The 18,829-nt window shown below is 32.1% G+C and overlaps 5 protein-coding genes across 7 annotated transcripts; 2 read left to right on the forward strand and 3 right to left on the reverse strand.

Moving 5' to 3' along the window:
- Positions 1-2,328: 2,328 nt before the first annotated feature.
- LOC106099322 (lipid droplet-associated hydrolase) lies at positions 2,329-4,077 on the reverse strand. Of its 2 annotated transcripts, none has more exons than XM_013277836.1 (2): positions 3,986-4,077; positions 2,329-3,290 (listed from the first exon to the last, which is right to left on the reverse strand). In XM_013277836.1, the coding sequence occupies exons 1-2, from the start codon at positions 4,011-4,013 to the stop codon at positions 2,584-2,586; spliced, it is 735 nt and encodes a 244-aa protein (XP_013133290.1). In that variant the 5' UTR covers positions 4,014-4,077; the 3' UTR covers positions 2,329-2,583. The 2 variants fall into 2 exon arrangements, with proteins under 2 accessions (XP_013133290.1, XP_013133289.1); XM_013277835.1 differs by lacking the exon at positions 3,986-4,077 and adding an exon at positions 3,670-3,979 and having other exon boundaries at positions 2,333-3,290.
- A 442-nt stretch (positions 4,078-4,519) lies between these two features.
- LOC106099324 (low molecular weight phosphotyrosine protein phosphatase-like) lies at positions 4,520-6,344 on the forward strand. Its single transcript, XM_013277839.1, has 4 exons — positions 4,520-4,663; positions 4,972-5,159; positions 5,299-5,460; positions 5,825-6,344. Exons 1-4 carry the CDS (start codon positions 4,624-4,626, stop codon positions 5,921-5,923), a joined length of 489 nt encoding a protein of 162 aa, XP_013133293.1. The 5' UTR covers positions 4,520-4,623; the 3' UTR covers positions 5,924-6,344.
- A 32-nt stretch (positions 6,345-6,376) lies between these two features.
- LOC106099323 lies at positions 6,377-7,374 on the reverse strand. Its single transcript, XM_013277838.1, has 2 exons — positions 7,114-7,374; positions 6,377-6,851 (listed from the first exon to the last, which is right to left on the reverse strand). The coding sequence occupies exons 1-2, from the start codon at positions 7,181-7,183 to the stop codon at positions 6,397-6,399; spliced, it is 525 nt and encodes a 174-aa protein (XP_013133292.1). The 5' UTR covers positions 7,184-7,374; the 3' UTR covers positions 6,377-6,396.
- A 57-nt stretch (positions 7,375-7,431) lies between these two features.
- Positions 7,432-10,134, reverse strand: LOC106099321. Of its 2 annotated transcripts, none has more exons than XM_013277833.1 (5): positions 9,906-10,134; positions 9,626-9,814; positions 8,831-9,152; positions 8,153-8,411; positions 7,432-7,721 (listed from the first exon to the last, which is right to left on the reverse strand). In XM_013277833.1, the coding sequence occupies exons 1-5, from the start codon at positions 10,017-10,019 to the stop codon at positions 7,436-7,438; spliced, it is 1,170 nt and encodes a 389-aa protein (XP_013133287.1). In that variant the 5' UTR covers positions 10,020-10,134; the 3' UTR covers positions 7,432-7,435. The 2 variants fall into 2 exon arrangements, with proteins under 2 accessions (XP_013133287.1, XP_013133288.1); XM_013277834.1 differs by having other exon boundaries at positions 7,638-7,721; positions 8,231-8,411.
- Positions 10,135-10,215: 81 nt separating this feature from the next.
- On the forward strand, positions 10,216-18,653 carry LOC106112017 (zinc finger protein 655-like). Its single transcript, XM_013294246.1, has 13 exons — positions 10,216-10,277; positions 10,832-11,210; positions 11,500-11,570; positions 11,653-11,770; positions 12,012-12,199; positions 12,353-12,582; positions 12,786-12,978; positions 13,274-13,502; positions 13,814-13,947; positions 14,340-14,621; positions 14,909-14,997; positions 15,448-15,577; positions 16,130-18,653. Exons 1-13 carry the CDS (start codon positions 10,230-10,232, stop codon positions 16,202-16,204), a joined length of 2,166 nt encoding a protein of 721 aa, XP_013149700.1. The 5' UTR covers positions 10,216-10,229; the 3' UTR covers positions 16,205-18,653.
- Positions 18,654-18,829: the final 176 nt, after the last annotated feature.

The raw sequence follows: 18,829 nt of genomic DNA on the forward strand, positions 1-18,829 counted from the left end.
GAGCGCGCGGAGGCTCCGGACCCGCTGCTGGAGACGACGTGCTGAGTGCGTCACTCGTGTGTCGTAAATGAATGAGTATTATTAGAACGAATTTTTGTATCCCTAGTTTAAGATTTCAAAATTACGACTGTATATTCGATGATTATGAAGTTTCGCATGTCGAGTGTGATGATGTGAGTGGTTTTTTATTCAATATGTAATGTAATTATCTTTAAATTTCTAAGGTCGTGCGATGTGTGAATGTCATGTGTCGATGATCGCATTTTGTAGTAGATTCTAATTTATAGAAGGTAAAATACTTAACATTTATCATACTCTTGTATAATACGTGAAAGATACTTCGCTAGTTCCTACGTTACTTTGTACACCGTTATGAATACATATGAATTACGCACAGTCCTTATATAAAGTCTAAAAGAATTCATAATTTTATCGATTGTTAATGTACTGATTACACATTGAAGTGTACATATGTAAGGCACGTAGGGGAGGCGGAGGCGGAGGCGGAGGCCGCACGGCGCACTCTGCCACTTGTACTTCCATATCATTTTATCCATATTTTTATTATTAAATTATAGTTTATATTATGAATATAAAGGTGTGTATGAAATATCATTTTTTTATTTAGCAAAATGAGGTCCAATTTAAGCATCAAAAGTTTGTATAAACGCGCCAATCTTACATCTAGTTTAATTATAAACTGGTAACGTTTGAAGGTTAGCTTGCTGAATAAGTTGTCTTGTATGAAGTTTTACTAATAACGTCTTATTTTATAATTTTTTGTCATGTACTATTGCATATTCCCTACCTGGGCTTCCAAATACCAAATGTACTTACAAATGTTTTATCATCACCATTGTACATAGTTTATCCAAAGACGCGCGAAATGAGATAAATTATCCAATATTTAACTTTTAACTTGTAGCATATAACATTTAAATTAATTTTTACCTTATACTTGTATATTGTTGAGCGATAAATCACCGTGAAAAACAAAAAAAAACTTACAAATAATACAAAACTCTAATAATAAAAGAATTTATATTATGAACCATGAGGTCATCCTGTAAATAAAAACCACCAAAAAAACTTACCTAACTAAAAACAAGAATGTTTTCGCGTTCGTTTTAGCTTGTGATTTTATATGCAAAAAATTATCGTAAAATCAAAACCGACAATTTTTTATACCTTAAAATATAAAAATCAAAAATTAAATATGGTGTCACTTAAAGTCTATATTTTTAATTATTTTTTCTACTGAATGTACGTTTTTCGAATTTCTGTGTATAAATCTTGTAACAATTTTCATGTTATAGCTTAATGTAATAATTATGAACTATTTAATAACATGAAAGGTGACTTAGGGTCGTGCATTGTATTATGCTCGGATATAAAAAAATATAATAAAAAAAATACGATAGACTTATTTGCATGTTACATTTTAATTTTTATAATATATGCAAATGCAATATTGTGGTATTTAAAATAACATTTATATTATTTGTGAAGTGATTTACCATGTAAAATCATACGGTAAAATGAACATGTTTCGAATCTCTTAGAATGTAATAAATCGCCGTTTTGTATACATGTTAAATTATCTGAATATATACATAGTTACAAGTACTTCGGAATGTTTTACAGGCGTTTGTCCGCGGGGTAGTGCCGGTTGTAACATTTTGTAAGGTAGTTGTAATTTTATTGTTAATGTCGAAGTTAAATTTCAGATTTTATCATAAAACAGTTTTGTGCGTGTAGCGGCTTTACAAACTTATCATTAAATATACAACATTTGGTCATTTGTAATATTCAATTATAAATAAATTGTTTTTAAAAGATATTTCATTGTTTTAATTCTTAAATGTTTATTATCTAATACTTCAATAATGATAAAACCGACCAGTGTTTTACTATATGAGTTTTATTTTCAACACTAACGATAAATAATTACACATGTTAAATTATGCACATTTAGGAAAGAAAAGATTAACAAAAAACATTTTTATTTTAAGTGATACACATGTACACACAAAAACACCGTTTTATGGGTGTACAAGGGCAGTACATTTCTTTGAAAATGTTTTTCATGTAGATTTTTGTATCTAATAGATCTCAGCCGCCTTTCCGATTCGGGCCGGTAGGGTAAATACGTTTTAAATGTAACCGATCGATTGAGAGGTTCGTTTAACTTCTGCTACTTTATATTGTTCTGGTTCCAGTTTGGGGCTTTATACAGGTCTAAAGTAATAAAGATACAAATACAACTATCACAAAAATAACATTGTATTGTAATAAGAGGATAAAAAAATAAACAATATCTTTAGTATATTTTATTTGTCATAGTATTTATTCATGCAAATTTTTTCTCCCTAGAATCCCATAATGACAATGACTCGCGATGTAAACTCACCCAAGTAATATTTGTTTTCACAAATATTTGATTACCCTACCTATAGCTGAATTTACACATGTACCAACTGATAAAAATTACCAATCATCGTTATACAATTATTCCAACCCACATTCATGCTATTATAGAGTAGCGTGAATTATCGTTGTCAACAGTGAAATATAAAAAAAAAGTTACAATTGTTTTTTCTTAATAAAATCTGCTGCCAACAAAGCTATATATTCTGATGATTTAAAAACAAAACTGTGATCAACATTAACTTCTTTCATTTGCAGATCTGGTTGGTATACCATTAAATCTTTCATATATTCATAAGGTGCCCATCCATCATTTTTAGTGTATATTACATTAGTTAAATGTTTAATCTTATCAATGACTTTTTTGTTTAATTCAGTAACCCTGTCCATCTCATCATAAGCTAGGAATAAAACTTTTTCTAAAATAGTTGGATTTAGTATGTTAAGAATTCTTGTTCTATTAATTGATGAAAAACCATTTATCTTTAAATATACATATACTAAAAATGATAGAAATAATTGTGGTAAATACAATAAAAATGAAAAGAAGAATAATAAAGAATGCATCTTTCTTATGAAGCCATTTAAAAACTTCCCTTTTTCAGATAATGATATTTTCTGTATGGTTGGGAAGAGTAAATTAACTGATGCAGTTCTTTCATACACATGATGGTTGTTGTCTAACAGCTCTAAAACAAACCAAGATCCAATCGAGTGCCCAATTAAATGTAATCTACTCTTTTTATCAATATGATTTTCAATTAAGTCTAATTTATGTTTTAATTGTCCATTCAAATTAAAAATATCTTCTTGACCTCTGAGTTCACTTTGTTCATCAGACAGCAGCTCATGGCCAGCATGACCTGTAAATATAAGCAAGAAAAAATAATTAAAATAAACTTAACAAAATATAGTTGCATAAAATTGGATCGATAACACAAGCCCAAAGGAGTCAGGCGTGACATGGAATCAATTCCCCCTTTTTCTTTTGCAGGCTGGGGACCTAATTTAATTCCCCTTCCCATCCTTTCCTTCCCCTTCTCAGGAAGGTGCGGTGGATTTTTGCAGAGGAAGGAAGTGAAGGCAGAGCTATTATTCACTTTTTGTGTGTCTTCTGCATTGTTGGTACAGTGGCCACTTTAATATTTTAATAAATTAAGGTGCTTGCTTGATCTTTTGCTATCCTATAATAGTATACTTATAAAACAGAAACTTTTTAAAAATAAATATTAAGAGAATTACCAATTATACAAACAGGCAAATCTGTACTCCTGTGAAGTTCTTCACAAAATTCTGTATAAAATTCGATAAAGCCAGGATTGCCTGTCACACAAATTATTACATCTTTTCCACCGCAATTAAAAGGATCTCCTTGAGTAATCAGCTTAGTTTGTATACTGTTAAGCGTTTTATTAGTAATACCCATTTTTTTAAAGCTTATTAGATCGCGCAATGTAATTACAAAAATACAATTTGAGAAATACACCTAAACTTTATTACCCGGATGTATTAAAGATTAAGATACGTTTAAACCGCGATAAGTTTAAAGTATGACTACCTGCAGCTGTGCTTTGCTGATAATACATTTGATTTTAATTTGACGTAATAGTGTTATCATTTAACTAGTGTTGCATAAGTTTTTAAGACTGAAGCTTCGTTTAAAACTTTGGTACATCATGTCTTCTAGTTGGTAACATTAATTTTAAAAATATAAAAACATTATTAATTATCCTAGAAAGAGATGGATGGATTGTGTAAAAGGTGACATGATCAAAAAGGGAGTGATGACTGAGATGACGTATGATAGAGTTATGTGGAGGACAAAAACCTGTTGCGCCGACCCTACGGGAGTAGGATAAGGAGATGATGATGATGATGATGATGATGATGGCCTTTACGTTATTGACAATTTATTTGTACTTAAAAAACATCAAATTATCGTAAAAACCGATATGACTCTAGTAACAATCTACGAGATCGAGACGCTATTTCCTGAACCAATGGACCATGGAGTATTGGTACAGATACTGGTGGCACTGCACTATTCAAGAGGTGACACTGACAAGATGTGATCTTGACAGTTGACATTTTGTCGCGCATGACATAAACAGAAACAGTTTTCTTTGGTGTAAAACACAAAGGTTATCTTAATTTTAAAGTATATTAAATTACGAAGGATTTCATTATTAACTCATTATGTCTACTGAAAAAAGGAAAGCATTATTTATATGTCTGGGTAAGAAACTGTTTTTACAATAAAATAGCAGACGAATAATCGATAGAAAATATTATCTTTAGTAAAGATAGGGCCTTGTAGACCGACAATAATAGCCATGTAGTTACTAAGATGATTATTTCCTATATAATTAGTTAAATAAGAATATCATAAAGTAATAAAAACATTGTACCTAATATAATAAACATTTTTTTTATCTCATAGTTGGACTTGATACATAATTTTGATTTGATGAAAAATGATATTTCCTAATAGATCAATTTTAGGTCAGCGATACCATCATCTTACTTTTATTTTGTGAATTTTAGGTAACATTTGTCGTTCACCAATAGCAGAGGGGGTATTTCAAAAGACTGTCAATGATATGGGATTAGGTGATGAGTGGGAAATTGACAGTGCAGCCATCGGTGGCTGGCATGTTGGTAATCCACCTGATTGGAGAGCTCTAGATACTATGAAAAAACATGGTGTACCATACAATAATTGTGCTAGGCAGGTAATAATACTTTGGTTTTTAACTACACTCTTAAGTAATAGAAAAGTTTATTCTAGCCTTTTGAAGTAATTAAAAAACAAACACTTGTAAAATCTTCCATGCGTTAGGTGCATTTTGTTATCATACATGTTCTTTGTAGATCATTGCAGAAGATTTTAACCATTATGATTTTATATTTGGAATGGACGAAACCAACATGAAGGACTTAAATAAGAGGGCTCCGAGAGGGAGTAAAGCAAAATTGCTTCTTTTTGGAGACTTTGATCCTCAAGGCGATAGAATCATCAGAGACCCTTATTATGTAAGTTATAATTTTTCACAATGATATTTAACAAAATGAGATCTAGAGAATTTTGATTATAAAAAAATAATAAGACATGAGCTTGTAAATTATTTAATATTCTCCTGAATTAATGAAAAGCCTCTAATTTTCACTCATTCACAATTTTATTAAAGTATGTATACATACAAAAAACCTATTACTACACTATTTTATAAAAAAATATTGTCTAACTATAAAAACAAATTTATTGATTTATTCAACTAATATAGGCAATTTTTTACATGAACTTGCTTATTACATTAAAATGAAACAAAACACATATTTTAGTACAATAATTACAATAATTTTCAAGTACAAGGTCAAGTTTTGATAATCTTTTTAGGATAGTGATTCAGCAGGATTTGAAAAATGTTATCAACAGTCAGTGAGATGTTCAAAAGGATTCTTAGAAAGATTAGCAGCAGGCGAGTTGAACAATTAGTTTAAAAGAAAATAAATTGAAGAAAATTTAAGAAGTATCTGCTAAAATGCTAACATATATCAAATAATTACCCCTTGTTAAAACATTTGTACAAACACCTTTTTTTTTCAAGGAATGTGAAGTATATTTTTTATTTGTGTTAGTAAAAGAAAATTATTGTCATTTTAGATCACCATTAATGATATATGTTTGTTTAGTCTTAAAAACAATATTACTATATAAACAGGATTTTCACACTGTATTATAAGTTGAAAAACTTGTAATTAAATGTTTATTTAATAAGGTATACAAATATATATATATTAAATTGAACTGATTTTTATTCATGATTACCTAACAGTTATATGAAAAACTTTAAGAAAGGGTCTATAGATCTTCTTCAAAATATCATTGACATGTAACAAACATTTTAGGAATAAGTTGTTTTGTAAATTAATGTAAATAAAAATTTTTAGTAATAGTGATTTTAATGATTAATTACATTCTTTACTTATTATAACCCTATATGTAAAGTTTTCTCTGCTGCTATTATCAATTTTGTTTGTGGGTTTTTCTTGTTTTACAATTTTAATACTCACAGGTTCACTAACAAGACAGCTTTTTGGTATCAGAAAATGTGACTGCATGTCTTTGAACATTAAAAAATTAGCAAACCATAGCAAAACATCATTTGGAATTGTCTTTTCCACTGATTTTAAAGATAAAATATCACATTTATTAAGACTACCTTTCACTATACTTCTATTGTTGAACTTTTTTTGCTCAACACTCTTTTTAGGTTCAACTTGTACTATATTTGTGGATTCTTCTTTAATTGAATTTGATTCGTTTTTGAGTAATTTATGATTCTGTATCCAACTAAACTCTATCCTTTCAAATCTGTTGTCATCTAAATAAACAGGAACCTCTGCTGTTTCATAATAGTTGTCTGGAATATAAGATTAATAATGATCATGGGAATGTTATAAATGCGAAAATTTAGATGGATGGATGGATATTTGCTACAACGATCTCGATAAAATTTGTCATGCTTGCAGAACAGGCTGGAAGAACTCATAAGCCACTTGTTATTTAGTTAATTCCCGGATGGAGTAGTGGGCAACAGCTAGTATGTACGTATAACAATTGTTTTTTGTAAACGTAAACAAAGCTTTATAGATATAGACTATAAACTAATACGACATAAATACCTGGAAATTCGTCATCACTGTCTAAAAATTCTTCAATGGCTCTGCGGCTATTTTTTTGTTTGTGAATCATATTTATGGATGATTAAAATAAAGTTAAAAACGTTCCTTAAATATCGGTTAGCTGATCATAACATTTAAAATTTTTCTACACAACAAAATAAATATTTGACGTTGGGAAATCACTCTCAAATGTCAAAAACAGAGCACAGTGCTGTCAAAGAGAAGGCAGATTATGCAATGGTTACAAAATGTCGAGTCATAAACAATCATGTTATGAAATTTTAAAAAGTTAAAAGATTGAAGAAATAAAACTACAACTGTATCAATCTTCTATATTATTGTTTTTGGTATCCTTGTAACTGATCAATTCAAGATTTCCATTTTCATATGACAAAGTTCTTAATCTTCTATTTCTTCTCCTGGTATTTACTTTGTGTAAAATATAATCTAAGACTTCATGTAATGGTTGATTCAAATAATCAGTTTTTCCAATTAAAATACATGTGAAATTCTTATACAGAAATGTATGAGTAAAACCATCTGGAAAATGCCTTGGCAAATCTTTCCAACAGATATCCCTCCATACTTCATATGGACTGTCTCTCAATCTGAAAAAAATGAAAATTAAATGATTTTTTTTACTTTATATATATCATAGAAACTGACATCTTCCGTACTATTAATCTCGGGTATTCATTGATAAAAAAGGGTTCATATATATCTCTCTGGGATGTTTACAGATATGAAGGCCATTGCACTCTAAGGGCCTGTCAAGGTGTAAAAGTAAATTGTCTGATAACAATCCAACATATAAAATGAATGATGGAAATATCTGATTTTGTTCCCTTATCTGTCAGTGATGTCATTTTTAAGCTATCTGAGCTTCTATCAGTCTCTGGTGGGACAGGCCCTTAGCCTCCAAAAAGATTTAAAACACTCCCTTCCACAGTATGACTAATTTCAACTACACATACAATCTTGCTAAAATTCTGTCATTCAAACAAAAATTTATACTTGGTAATGTCGTTTAGGAACTTACACACGAATAATCTTTTTCCTTAGCCTGTTAATTTTTACATCCTGTTTTACAAAAATTTGTACATGTAGTGAGTTATACCAGAACTTTTGTAGATATTGGTATTGCTGGTCCATATCACTTTCCAATTGAAGCCAAACTGATTTGTCAAACCTTTTATATTTCAATTCTTCTAGGGAGCAGTTTGAATATTTTAGAAGCAAGTTTAAAAATTTTGTAGCTAAGGGTAAAGTCCATTTTAACTTTTTCTTCTCTGGTTTACCTGGAACATTTAAATACTTATGTTTCTTAACATATTAACAACATTTTTCATTAGTTATATAGCTAAAATAAAAAGACGACTACAAAAAGGTATAAGCAGGTCTTTTTTTTTTAAATAATAAATTGTTTTTATTAGGTCTAATTCAAATTTACAATTTGAAAACATATGTTTTCTATACCAAAATTAACTAATCTTAAACTACAACATTTAAACCAAATTAGTCACTAAGCAAGTAGAAGTGAGATGTTTAATTTAACAACTAATGTATAAAAGAAATGACTGTGCTTGATATAGACAGCTCTAGAAGAGTAAAAGGTTACTTATTAAGTTTATGTGTACTGTCCTTTGACTGAATTATCAGTTTCTTTAGACGGGATCATGGTCAAATGGTATTTTAAGAAACATTCAAAAAAACTAACCCTCATACATTTGACGAAGCTGTTTATAAATACCCCTAGGATCTCTTCCAAGAAGTAGTGACAGTTTTTTCACTGCATCCTTTTCAGTGAAATAAAAACAAATATTAAATAACTTTTTCTCAACATCAGAATAGTTTCCTTTAACAGGTGTACCAAAGTGTTTTACAACATACTGATAAACTTGATGCATATTTCTTTCAAGGCCTTGTGCTAAGTATGCAGTAACAAATCTTCTAACTTTTTCATGTGGCGAGGAAGGGTTCTTACAGTCTCTATTTTTCCACCGTGCAAATGATTGTAACATGTCGGGTACATCATATTCCTGAAACGGTTTTAATTGAATTAACATACATACAAGAGAATAATATGCCAGATTTGCGTATATATTATATGTCTTTAAATTAAAAATAAATAAAATATATAAGGCCCTTACTGAAATGAATCCTTGACACTTTGCTTCGAAAACCACTTTCAATCCGACAGATGCCAAAATTTTAATAGAATTTGCAGTTAAAGCTGTGCCTTATCATTTAAAATGATGTTACATATTCTAATATAGTTTCAGTATTCAGTTGATAGGGATTCATGAAGATATATTTGACTGATATTGAATTCATTGACAGATTAAATATGTAAACATTAAGGTGCTCAAGATAAAAAAAAGGTGCTCAAGCTTCCTATAAAATTAACTTGTAGGGTCAAGTTTTGTTACTTTTAATCTACAAGTATTGTAGAAACATCTCACTTATTTGATTGTCCTTAAAACGTATTAGATTATTAAATGGTAAAATTTACCTTAATAAATTCAGCCCAGTTCTCTTTTATTTGTTCACATTCTTGTTTTGTAAAATGACTTGTTCGAAATTTCTCTAATTTTCCATCATCCTCATAGTTCGTAACTGTACAACGTGTAAGGCACAGGGAAGTTTGATACCATGGCTGTTCCCATGTCACATTCATATTATCAAGTTTACTTATTAACAACTGGAACGTTTGAAACAAAGTTAAGCAATAAAGACATGAAGTGATTTGTTAACATACGAACAATTGTTAAATTTAGTGCGAATAAAAATACCTGCATAAAGTCTTCATCTTCACAATAAATATCATCAATAGCAATAAGTACTTTTTCGTAAAGGGTAGGATCATTTAAGTCTTCCACACCTGATAAAATTTCATTCCAATCCATAATTACGTAAATCTTATATTAAAAAGAACACGAATAACACTTAAAAACAGTCTACACATAACCTCTAATTGAGATTCGATTTTATTTTGACTTCGCGCGCTGCACAGATTATCAAACGCCGTCTCTCCGTCACCATAAAGATTACAAATAAATAACAAGCTAGGCTAATTAAATTATTAATTTACAATAGGTATATCGAACTTGTAATGGATGATAGCAACCGGAGCCGGTTATTATGCAGTTTTCATACAAGTGCAGGTGATTACAGTACTTATTTTATCGTTGCTAAATCCCCGCAGGTTATAAGTCGATTGATTATTCGATAGATGTACCAATTTTTTAAGTGCAGTACAAGGTACCTCCCTATGTAACCTACTCAATCTTTGATATAATTATAATATACTCTGTGGTTCGAAAACTAGCCAAATTGTTGCAAATTGCAAATTCTACTTTATTCTTATTTTCATTTTCCAAATGTAAATTGCGAAAATAAAATGTGTGAGCTTGATATTATCGAAATTGATATAGTGTCAGAAATATTTTCGTTTTACTAATGATGTAAAATTCGTAATGAATTGGCGGAGCAAAGTTAAAGTTGTGCGTTTTGTCGTGTATTGTTAAACGTAAACTCTATAAACTAGGAATGATATTGTTATAAAACTTGCTTTTTATTCGTGAAAACGAATAAAGTACGTTCCTTCTAATAATCGTTAATACATGATCGTTGTTTACAATGTCGTAATGGAAAGCAGCAATCCTTTTAGTTTTTTAAATAAGTGTTGATTTTGTAACCATTTCTATCACAACTTTAGAATGAATTAGCCAGAAATATGTTTGTGTCACAAGACAAGAATGTTAAGAAAAAATTTCAGAAGCCAAATATTTTACGGAGAAAGACAAAGGGGCCATTGGCACGGCCACCAGCAACTTCCGAAAGTTTAGAATCTCCTGATGCTAAATCTCTAGTCACCACTAGTTTAGAAAAATCATTAAACGCACATGAAGGACAGAGTAGAATAGCAAAACAAATAGTTATTAAACATAGGGAGAAGCCAAATCAATTTATTAAGAAGTCAACACAGAAAGTGATCTCAGCTTCTTCAATTCCGGAGGACAACTCCCTAACTACAGTAGTCAAAACAGAGAATGTCAGTGACATAACATTTACTATCATAACAACGCAAGATAATAGTAAGTCTGTTTTTTTGTTTCTTTTTTAATTGTAAGGGTCTATATATCACTATTCTACACATTATTAAAAAAAATTGAAGCCTTATTGCTGGTGTCTACAATTGCATAATGTAATCTATATGTGACTTTGTAACAACAAACATAATGTGTTTATCTTAAGAAAATTTAAACAGTCTCATTGGGTTTTTAAATTAATACTTCTGATTTAATCACTTTCCAATAGGAAATTGTGTGATAAGGTAATGATGTGTCAGTTTGTAATTTAAATATATTTGTAATATGTTTGTAGACAATGAAGGTAACATTATCCAGAGTGGCGTCAATGTGGATTCATTCTTAGTAGGAGGAGTTTCAAAACAGGTTGGGATTTGTTATTATTACTCAAATTATATAACAGTTAAAATGCAAAACTGTTTATGACTTACTTATTTTGATGTTACAGAATGGCATCAGATTTGTGAATAGTAGTGATATACAAATTGAAACCGTAGATAAATATGACAATACAAAATGGTGTTTGGATCTTGTGCAAGACTCACAGACTGTTATAAAAGAACATTGTAAGTATTCATATATTAAATAGCAGTTGCCTGCTACTTTATCAGAGAATTTAAAAATGTAGCCTTTAATAGTCCTGCATGCATCAGATTTCACATAGATACTTCAATTTTACAAAGCATAAAAGTCTGAGGTGAATATTGTAATACTTTGTTTAAAAATTTATGCTATTGATGGTGTTACAATTATTTAAATTTTTTGGCCAGAGATATTATTAGTCATAAAAGAATGTTTAAATTACAGGTGATGGATCTCAAAATAACATATATTTAGAGCAAAAATTAGATATAGAGCCTACGATGGTACCTTTGTCTGTAGTTTCTTCTGTGCAGTCAAATAATATAATAACTCTGCAAGGTGAAGTGGTACCAGTTATGACTAATGTGCTTAACAGCACATTTGATCTCAATAAACCTAAAGCCAAGTTTAAGGTAATTATATTTTAACTTATATCCCCTTAATTAACTTGTAAGGATATGTAAAGAAGTATTATTTTGTACTTTAAATTTATTCTTAAGATTCCTGTTAAAGATTTTTCATTGTCATTGCCATATATCTGTTATTCAAAAGTATAATGTTTTCAGTGTGAAGTTGCCAATTGTGATATGGAATTCTCGAATAAGCAAAAGTTGAAAAAGCACCAAAATAGTCATAAAGAAGGCAGTACAAGACCACCGAGACAGACCAATGTTGAATGCCCAATCAAGATATTCCGATCCGGTGTAGAGGAGCCATGTGGACAAAAATTCACATCCAGAGAAGATGTGTTAAAACATCTCAATGAGAACCACACTTTGGAACAAGCAAATTATGTGTATGTAATTATTTTTATTATAATTCTGTTGCATATAATTACTTTCCTTAATGATTTTTTTCATTGAATCACAAAAATACAAATCATCCTCTTTATAACATTAGTATTGAAGAATTATAGAAAGGTATGCTGCTGTCCTTGGCTTGCTACATAACAGAAGTGTGTGTTTACGATTACATTATAGAATGTATTGTGTTGGCCAGGTGCGCCGAGTGCGGGCGCCGCTTCTTCTGGGCGTGCGCGCTGCGGGCGCACCGGCAGGCGCACGGGCGGGCGCGGCGCGGCGCGCTGGCGTGCGCGTGGCCCGGCTGCGGCCGCGTCTTCCGCCAGCCCTGCCGCCTGCGCGAGCACACGCGCGCGCACACCGGCGACAAGCCCTACCCCTGCAATTTCCCTGTTAGTATACTACTGTACACCTAAATCTTAGCAATCATTTTAACAAGCTCTATTGCTCCCGACCTTGTCCCCGTGATATTATGTTACTCACAGATAACATAGGTTTTTAATGGTGAACGAATTTTTAAAATCAGTCCAGTAGTTTTTGAGTTATACTAAATACAAATATTTCCTCTTTATTTATAATATTAGTATAGACATAGCAAGATTATTAAGGTTAAATTTTCTTTCCACAGTTAAACGAAATGAGTGGTGGTGTTCAATAATTTATTAGATTTCAAAAAATATATTTCAGAATTGCGGCTGGTCTTTCCGCACGGCCAGCAAGCTGGTGCGACACGCGCGCCGGCACACGGGCGAGCGGCGCCACGCGTGCTCCGCCTGCGGCCGCGCCTTCCTGCGCCGCGAGCACCTGCGCGACCACCACGCGCGCCACCAGCCCCGCCTCCAGCACCAGCACCAGCCGCACCAGCCGCACCAGCCGCACCAGCAGGTCCACAGGCGTCACCGCTGCACGCAACACGGTACTACTTACTTACCTTGCAGTATCTGCTATGGTCCTTCGAGCCGGAACATACGTTAACTCACTTATACTGTATAACGTTTATATTTTTTAATTTACTAAAAAAAAAATTGTCTTCCTCTCCTAAACCATATTCTCGTCAAAGTCCCGTTAAATTAATAAAAAAAAAATAAATGCGACTTGAAGACAAATATTTTAAAATTCGAAATATTCTCGAAATGTGGAATCTTTTTTCATATGTATAGACATTCTCATTTCATTAATTGGTAAAAGGATTTATCTTGTGTATCAAGTAATTTGTTAATTTGACAGGATGTGAACAAAGTTTCAACACCATGAGCTCCCTTTACACGCATATGAAGAAAGTTCACAAAGACGAAACCAGTTCTTTGAATACCACAACAGAACCCTTGCTGCTAGAGATGCAACCTGAGAACACGTTTACAGTAAGCCATAATCTGTTCAATTATTTAATTCCCCAGTATGTTCTCTTATGAATGTGAAAGTTTAGATGGATGTATCTCGACAAAATTTGGCACAGATGTAGAAAATAGTCTGGAAGAACGCATAGGCTACTTATTAAACGCGGACGTAGTCGTGGGGAAAGCTAGTCTATACTTATATTGTAAAGAGGAAAGATTTGTATTTTTGTATGTATTGAAATAACTCAAAACCTACTGGGCCTATATAACTTTAACCATTAGAAAGGTAATTTATCTGTGACTAACAGGCTATATTTTTATCAATTTTTAATTTCGCGCGGATGAAACCGCGAGCAACAGTTAGTTTTTAAAAAGTTAAGTCAATTATAAAACGCTTTTTATATGTTTTTCAACAGGTAAGTTTGATAAAGAATGATACGATGGAATATGAAGGCGTTACTAATGTGGAAGTGAGCGAGGGGCTGCATTTAGAAGGTATACCGGTGTCTACTGAGGGGGACATGGAGATGGAGGTGGTGAGGGAGGGCGTGGGCGCGGGGGAGGGAGAGGGTGAGGGCGCGGGCGAGGGCGAAGGGGAGGGGCAGTGCGCGCGCACGCACTGCACGTGGCCGCTGGCGGCGCGCGCGCGCTGTGGCTACCACTGTGGGGACGGATTCGTGCTAGACGAAGATGTACAGGTAATCAGTTTCTATATCAACCCTCTAAACAATATAATAGAATTAGCGATATCCCTGATAGAAAAATCAACAATGTATGGCTGACAATGACTTTCTGACTCACAAGGTAGAAAGAGATAGATAGTAGATTGTGAACTCCGTGGTTGTTTTTGGCGACTGACGTTCTGTATTGCTGTTTGTTGGACACACATAGTAATATAGGAACAGAAGTATTTAGAAAACTTTGTGTGTTTATAGATTATTGTATATATTAGATACATGTAGTGATATAATTAATATTTATTCAGGTGGAGCAGTCGGAGAGCTGCGAGAACATCTACACGATACGAAGCGACCTATTCCTGCACGGCAACGCGCTCACCAACGACGATAGCGAGTCTGTACTATTATTTTTATACTAACACTAGCTGTTGCCCGCAACTTCGTCCATTCAATATTTAGATAAAAGTATTATATGCCCGTCTGTCAGCTAACTTTTAGTGAAAGTCCGGTCGAAATCGGCCCAGTTGTTTCGGAGATTACCCGGAGCAAACGAGGCTTGCGGACAGACAGCCTGACAGACAAAAAAATTTTAAATGCGATTCTTGATGCAACGCATATATATCATCTTCCCGAAATCTGGAATTTTTATTTTGATAGTAGATACTAATTATATTATTTGAATAGAAATTATAAAGCGTAAACACACATTACTTAGTTATGTAGGATGTCGGCAATCGCAGTATATTTTTGAATAATTCGTTTTTTAATAAAAGCCCTACACTTATGGCAACCTTTACTGATGTAGCATTTAGTGGATTAAAGGAAACCGTTTTTTATTTTCCAGGGGTGGAATGGGCGTGGGCGTGGAAGTGGGCGAGGGCGTGGGCGAGGGCGAGGGCGTGGGCTCCGGCGGCGGCGCCCTGGGCGACGACCTCGGCCTGCTGGACTCGCACCCCACCATCGATCTCATGCAGGTTAGCCTTACTTATATCAAACTTTATATTAAAGTTTGTACGTAATTCTTTGTTATTTTTATTGTTTGAAACTGTTTTTTTTTTGCAAATTTATGTTTGTTTTTTAAAAAAATTACTAACTTTTGCCCCCGACTTCGTCTGCTCGAAATTAAAAAAAATTGGCCTGTGAGGTTTTTCAGATTGTATTCTACATCTGTGCCAAATTTTATCGAGATCTTTGAGCTGTTCTGGAGGTGTCAATATATCCATCAATCATCCACAAACATCCATATATTTAAACCATCCCAATAATGTTTCGATAAGTATATTTCGTGCAACGTGCGATAGAGACTACGCTCTACAATCTTTGTTGTCTCTTTCTAACACGTCATGCGTGGTACACACTCGATCAGTACAGTTGGCCAGTAGCGCAAGCTAGGCTTGGGTTGTTTGGATTCTCTGGCCCCAATTAGTGTTCACATTGACAGCGGAATGCCAGTCCAGTTGTTAAGTACTGTCTAACTGTACTGGCCAAGTGTGAACCAAGCTTAATATTAAGTATTTATTGTATAGGAGGAGCTGCTGTATACAGACGCCGTTGACGAATCCTCATTCCGCGTCTTTTTACTCAGCGAAGAGCTCACATAATAAATAATGCTCAAAGCTAATTGTTATTTCTTATTGTTTTTAAGTAATAATTAATTGTTTACAATAAATATATTCAACACAAAATATTCATGAAATATTTCATAATATAGGTTCGTTTTCAATACATCGAAAAGGTTCTTTTCTTACGTGAATATGAAAAATATATGAAATTGAAAACAAAAAAATAACAACAAAAGCTGATTCTCTCAGAATTTTGAGTGAGAGTGAAGGAGACGACAAGTTTTTTGTATAAATTATTACGTAATGGTTGATTACATTTGTATTATATTTTGTGACGCTAATATAGGTAAAAAATTAGCACAAATTTACTCGGTACACAAGTCTTGTGCATAAACGAAATTTATCAATCTTTTTGGTGCAATAATTTTTTGACGTTTTAGGAACCCTAGGTCTTCGGAAATTAAAAAAAAATTAGTTTTTCATATACAAGTCACACCAAATTGTCTTCCACGGGCACACTAAATTTCTAATATTGTTTAGCAAAATTATTTTATTTTTATGTGTTTATAAATAAGTAATTATTTTGACATTATCATGTAAATGTAAAGTGTTATAATAGTGGTTTGGAATAGTTTTTTGTGTAGATTTGTCGTATTCGTGCTTTCCTATACTAATGTTATTTGTACTGCGTGTCCAATTTATAATGTTTGTGATAATAAAATAAGGGTCTCATTGACGGTACATTCTAACGTTAAAATCCAGTATCGTATTTTCTTATATAATCCTCTAATCTAGAAAGTAAAGTTTCTTAAACTTATTATGGATGTAATCTTTTCGAAACTAAAATATCATTTGATAAACTGATCTCTAAAAATGCCTTCATATTTTGTAAAACTTATTGGTAAAGTAGTATATTTGTATGCTTGTGATACCGTCTTTATGTGTATGAAATTATATGTAGTTTTTTTAGTATAATTAGTACTGAGTGTTAATATTTAGTTTAAAAAATAATCATCACAAATATTTGTGCCCGAAATACCGCGGGAACGCGCTTTCCCCAAGGAGTAAGCGAGATAGATGTACTCAGCGTGTAAGACAAAGAAAGAACGTCTTTATTACGCTAACTTATTTGCCTAAGTATTTTTGGCAAACACTATATTGAAGACTTATGACTATAAATCGTTTTCAAACGATTGCTAAGTTTGTTAAATATTAAGTTGTTGATTTGTTGGAGAAAAGTGTGGAATTATTGAATAAATTTGTGTTTGCAATAGTTGTAAGTGATCGTTTATCAATAATGAACCTTTAAAATGTAATAAAACGTGTACTTAAGTACGCAATATTCAGATTATTAATCCAATTTATTCGTACTAGTTTATATAACTCAAGCTTATATATTAGTATAGTGAAATTAACGTTTTGTAATTGATTGCTTAGATCTATAGATACTTTTTCTGATGCTATCCTGTCCCGAATACAGTTAGCTATTCAAGTTTCAAAAGAAGGAAGTTTTCGTAATTATGAATTTCGATGTTAAACAAACAAAAAGATCTAAAACAATACAGAATTTGATATCTACCACTGATTTCTTTAGTAATCGTTGGATTTCTACCTGTTTCAAAATGACAGCTTTTACTTCATTGTCTGAAAAAAGTTTGTTGAAGTTCTTGGTGAAAATCAAATAAGCACAGAACACGACAGCTTAAAACCTATCATGTGGATTTTAGTGACTTCAAATATACAGTTTTAGTAACGGGAAAAGAGGTCAATATTAGTTATATTTGATGCCGTTTGAAGTAAGCGTTATATTTCAGGAGTAAAGGATGTTTCCCGTTGTGCCGATTGGTTACCGATCCAACGGTCCAACGGGAAACTGCCGAAGTAATGTATCTGGATACAGGGCCAGGCACCGCCTGTAAAAGACTAACATTTTACGATTAGATTATAAGAATATTGTATATAAAATATATTTTTGGATATACAACTCTTATGATAAGATTAGCCTTATTTTTTAGACTGTTGTCCAAAATGGAATGTTTTGTTAAAATTATTATTGAATGTTGGCACTACTTATTTGCATCTTTCTCTGCTTTTGGAAACTCGTTTATAAATGTTGAAATTTGTAATCTCTGTTTTTAATATTTTCATAACGAATTGTGTTTGAAATCTTTCTAGCATTTGCGTTAATTTTACGAACGATTATAAAGGTATTTAAAGTACTTGTGTTTAAGTTTGCAAATAATAAGTGCTGACGTCATATCAAAATTATATTAAAACCTAAGCTTTATTTAAGTTGTTTGTATACTAATGTTTTGTTTATATAATTTGGTGAATGAGGCCAGGTCCGCACAGTACACGCGCTAAGTCACTTAAAACTTTAATTAATCACATATCATATTTAGTTTTGTTATTGATTTGTATTGTACTTGGTTGCTTTCTGTTTAATTGCAGATTTCGCTATATAGAAATAAATGTTTTAGATGAAATGTATGATTGTTTTATTTTACAATCCTCGGTATCAAATAAAATGATGAATTTATAATCAAAATAAAACTAGATTTCACCTGCGATTCTGTCCGCGTGGTATTTGAAAATTTAATTGTTTATGTGTTCTTCCAGACTAAATCTATGCCAATTTCATCGAGATCCGTTCAGCCGTTTAGG

Source organism: Papilio polytes, unplaced genomic scaffold, assembly GCF_000836215.1.
Source record: "Papilio polytes unplaced genomic scaffold, Ppol_1.0 DF824135.1, whole genome shotgun sequence".
In the NCBI taxonomy this organism is placed as follows: domain Eukaryota; kingdom Metazoa; phylum Arthropoda; class Insecta; order Lepidoptera; family Papilionidae; genus Papilio; species Papilio polytes.

Coding starts and splice junctions, on each gene's coding strand:
- LOC106099324 (XM_013277839.1), top strand. CDS start 4,624: ATGTCTACTGAAAAAAGGAAAGCATTATTTATATGTCTGG. Junction 4,664..4,971: donor AGCATTATTTATATGTCTGG/GTAAGAAACTGT, acceptor TGTGAATTTTAG/GTAACATTTGTCGTTCACCA. Junction 5,160..5,298: donor ACAATAATTGTGCTAGGCAG/GTAATAATACTT, acceptor TGTTCTTTGTAG/ATCATTGCAGAAGATTTTAA.
- LOC106099321 (XM_013277833.1), bottom strand. CDS start 10,019: ATGGATTGGAATGAAATTTTATCAGGTGTGGAAGACTTAAATGATCCT. Junction 9,815..9,905: donor AAGATGAAGACTTTATGCAG/GTATTTTTATTC, acceptor CAAACGTTCCAG/TTGTTAATAAGTAAACTTGA. Junction 7,722..8,152: donor AGGAAAAAGATTATTCGTGT/GTAAGTTCCTAA, acceptor CATTTTTTTCAG/ATTGAGAGACAGTCCATATG.
- LOC106112017 (XM_013294246.1), top strand. CDS start 10,230: ATGATAGCAACCGGAGCCGGTTATTATGCAGTTTTCATACAAGTGCAG. Junction 14,622..14,908: donor TGCTAGACGAAGATGTACAG/GTAATCAGTTTC, acceptor ATATTTATTCAG/GTGGAGCAGTCGGAGAGCTG. Junction 15,578..16,129: donor CCACCATCGATCTCATGCAG/GTTAGCCTTACT, acceptor TTTATTGTATAG/GAGGAGCTGCTGTATACAGA.
- LOC106099323 (XM_013277838.1), bottom strand. CDS start 7,183: ATGATTCACAAACAAAAAAATAGCCGCAGAGCCATTGAAGAATTTTTA. Junction 6,852..7,113: donor CAGTGATGACGAATTTCCAG/GTATTTATGTCG, acceptor CTTATATTCCAG/ACAACTATTATGAAACAGCA.
- LOC106099322 (XM_013277835.1), bottom strand. CDS start 3,853: ATGGGTATTACTAATAAAACGCTTAACAGTATACAAACTAAGCTGATT. Junction 3,291..3,669: donor TTTGCCTGTTTGTATAATTG/GTAATTCTCTTA, acceptor TTATATTTACAG/GTCATGCTGGCCATGAGCTG.